Source organism: Mya arenaria, chromosome 14, assembly GCF_026914265.1.
Source record: "Mya arenaria isolate MELC-2E11 chromosome 14, ASM2691426v1".
Lineage (NCBI taxonomy): Eukaryota > Metazoa > Mollusca > Bivalvia > Myida > Myidae > Mya > Mya arenaria.
In genome coordinates, this window is record NC_069135.1 from 21,397,462 (window position 1) to 21,400,620 (window position 3,159).

General features: G+C 42.6%; 1 protein-coding gene across 1 annotated transcript; it reads left to right on the plus strand.

Moving 5' to 3' along the window:
• Positions 1 to 284: 284 nt before the first annotated feature.
• LOC128215908 (uncharacterized) lies at positions 285 to 2,165 on the plus strand. The gene is made up of 3 exons (XM_052922513.1): positions 285 to 476; positions 584 to 757; positions 903 to 2,165. The coding sequence occupies exons 1-3, from the start codon at positions 285 to 287 to the stop codon at positions 2,163 to 2,165; spliced, it is 1,629 nt and encodes a 542-aa protein (XP_052778473.1).
• The last annotated feature ends 994 nt before the right edge of the window (positions 2,166 to 3,159 follow it).

The following is a 3,159-nucleotide window of genomic DNA, read 5'->3' on the forward strand; positions in this document are numbered from 1 at the left end:
TTGGAAATTGCAGCAAAGGACTTGGTATTTATGTACCAACGATAGTGCATTATTGAGTTATTTGAATATTGGCTTGGCGAAATATGAACATTTCTCAAAGGATGTTTAATTGTTTCAGATGTATAAACTATTCACAGTTGAAACGAATATTTGTTGTTATTATACTTTTAGTATTCGTCTCTGAATCCATTTATTGGAATATTATAGTTAGACATAAGTATCAAAATTTCAACACTGAGACCGCGTGTGTGATCCCTAAGCTCGATCCTTTCGATCCGTCAATCATGTCGTTCATCTGGAAGCCCTCACAGATCGTCTGCGACACGCGGCCACAAATACTGCATACAGACGACTATGGCAAAGTGCACTGGAACGAGAGTGCTTTGAAACGGGCGGGCCTCAGGAGCACGGACGTCCGGTGTTCGTACACGCCCATTCATTTACTTAACGACATGACAATTCGGCTTGGAAGTCCAGTGAAATTTTCTCCACCTACAAATCTATCTGTGGAATTCACACATATAGTGTGTAGGAATAAAAAAACACAGAGGTTTTTGAAAAGCTGTTTTCTGTTATAAATAAGGAGAACCCGAGCGTAAAGCGCGGCATGGTGCGTGCCTCTAGTCCGTCCAAGTTAAGCGTGGTGATGCTGGGGATCGACTCCGTCTCCCGCTCCGCCGCCATTCGGAAGTTACCTAAAACACTCACATACCTGAGAGAGGAACTGCACTCGTACGACTTCCGGGGATTAATGAAGGTAAGACAGCGGAATACTCTCATTTTGGTGCACAAAATATGTCTTCGTTACCAATAAAACACCTGTAGATACAGCTTTTTAACACGATAGTCATTTCACGCCATCTGCATCGTACGTTTGATATTTAGATATATCGTCTTTACAGGTCGCAGAGAACACCTATCCAAACCTGGTTGCCCAGCAGGTGGCGCCAGGCGGGCGTGGTGATGCGTGCATCAATCAGCCATGTGACGGTCTCCCGTTCATCTGGAAGGATTTCTCAGCCAGCGGGTACGCCACGATGTTTGCCGAAGACTGGGCCTATGAGGCGACGTTCACTAACCACAGGCCAGGCTTCAGGTCCTCACCCACGGACCACTACATGCGCAATTTCTGGCTTGCCTTGGAAGAGCAGGAGAGCGTTGGCATTTTCAAGAACGTTCTCTACGCGCTAGAGTTTTCAAAACTGAAGGCACAGGGCTCCAAAACTGCCCGGCGGTATTGCTACAAGGATGCCCTCAGGTACCGGTACATCCTTGACTATTTGAAACAGTTTATGAGCGCCTACACAGGCCAGAGAAGGTATGCGTTTACTTTTGCCAACTCAATTGCCCATCAGGTGGACAACTTCTTTAGCATAGCAGATGATGGTTATTATGACATTCTTAAATGGCTCAAAACAAACGGGCATTTGAACAATACTGTGGTTATGTTTTTCTCCGACCATGGTTCACGTCTGGAGCGAATTCGAAACACGCTTGTTGGCAGAGTAGAAGACAGGATGCCATTTCTCCACTTGATTCTACCGGACCACATAAAACAAAAATACCCGCTTGTAGATAAAGTTCTGAAGCAAAATCAGGAAAGGCTTATTTCTCATAATGATGTCTACCAAACTCTGAGTGATATTTTACAAGGAACATTCAAGTCACGTAAGCTCAGCAAACCAGCCCAGGGCGGGATAAGTCTCTTCACCGAGATCCCGAAAGACCGGTCTTGTGCGCAGGCAGGCATTCCGGAAAACTTTTGTGCGTGTGACGCTGTCAGACCGCTAAATTTGACTCAGCATATAGATATTGCGACAAAACTTCAAACAAAAATGATACGCGAAATAAATGAGTACACATCAGGGTATCCGAAGTGTTTAAAATTCAAGAACTATAAATTGCTTGCAGTTAGAGCAATATCGAGTGGGGTACAATATACTCATTCCTCTATAAAGTGGTTTGCCACGTTGTTCAAGATGTTCACGCCGGTGAACGACATCACCGAACGGTACGAGGTGGCGCTGAAGACGGTGCCCGGATGTGGCATTTTTGAGGCCATCTACGAGGTCGCACAGAATGACGAAGCCGTACGCATGGGAGACATTGTCCGCATTAACCGGTACGGCGGGCAGGCGCACTGCATGCCATACTCACACCTATAAGATATTCTGCCTCTGTGATGATCAAAACAGAACAAACTCGTGTTCAATAAATTGATATATTCAAACCTTTCTCCATGGTCCATGACATCTTGGATGGATACCTTTCTTTATATAGTGCCATGCCATTACACTAGTGCCACTACTGTACCTGACCTAAATCGATGGTTTGTTTGATGAATTGGAATGAAGTCGAAATGAGTTGTGCATTTATGACATCAATATGAGCGCACCAACTGAAGCCGATGATATGGCTATTGTCTCATATTCCAAAAACGGAATTGACTATATGCTAAATATATGCTATTATTATTATAGAAAGTGGATATTCCTGTACAACTCAAAAGAGTGTCAGTTGTTGTGTTCAATAAAAAATGCTTACCAACAAATGCTATAGAGCCTTCATTCTTCCTAGGACATGATCGAATACCAAGTTGTGCAAATTATAAGCACTAAGGCATACAGTGGAATGAAACATTTTCTGTCCAGGAATGTATTAAGAACGCATGCATCAAGTTACATGGGGCGTATATGAATGTTTGCAGTGGCGTTGTCGACCCCGACACCATCAGTGCAAAACATTAACAATAATATCTACTTCAGTTGTTTTACCAAACTTTCTTTATGGCAGCGAGCTTTGTAATAGCTATTCAAAACAGGATATCAAGAGACTCGAAACTGCGCATCATTTCTGCATGAAACACATCCAAGGATTTCAAAGGAACATCTCCATCAAATATGGGTCGATGACGCTTAATATGACATCCATAGAATACATTATAGACTTTAAAAAGCTTTAACTTTTTTTGTCAGTTATGTAGATTACCTTGTAAATATTTATCAAAGAACATTTTCAAGAACAGGCTTATTCGATTTATGCGCTATGACAAACAAACCGTGGGTTTTATTCCGTGTATTGACGGATTGCTACAGAAATATGGCTTAGTTGAATATGAATCGAACTATATTGATACCTGAAAGCTTCCATCAAAATACG

Coding starts and splice junctions, on each gene's coding strand:
- LOC128215908 (XM_052922513.1), top strand. CDS start 285: ATGTCGTTCATCTGGAAGCCCTCACAGATCGTCTGCGACACGCGGCCA. Junction 477..583: donor CAATTCGGCTTGGAAGTCCA/GTGAAATTTTCT, acceptor GTTATAAATAAG/GAGAACCCGAGCGTAAAGCG. Junction 758..902: donor ACTTCCGGGGATTAATGAAG/GTAAGACAGCGG, acceptor TCGTCTTTACAG/GTCGCAGAGAACACCTATCC.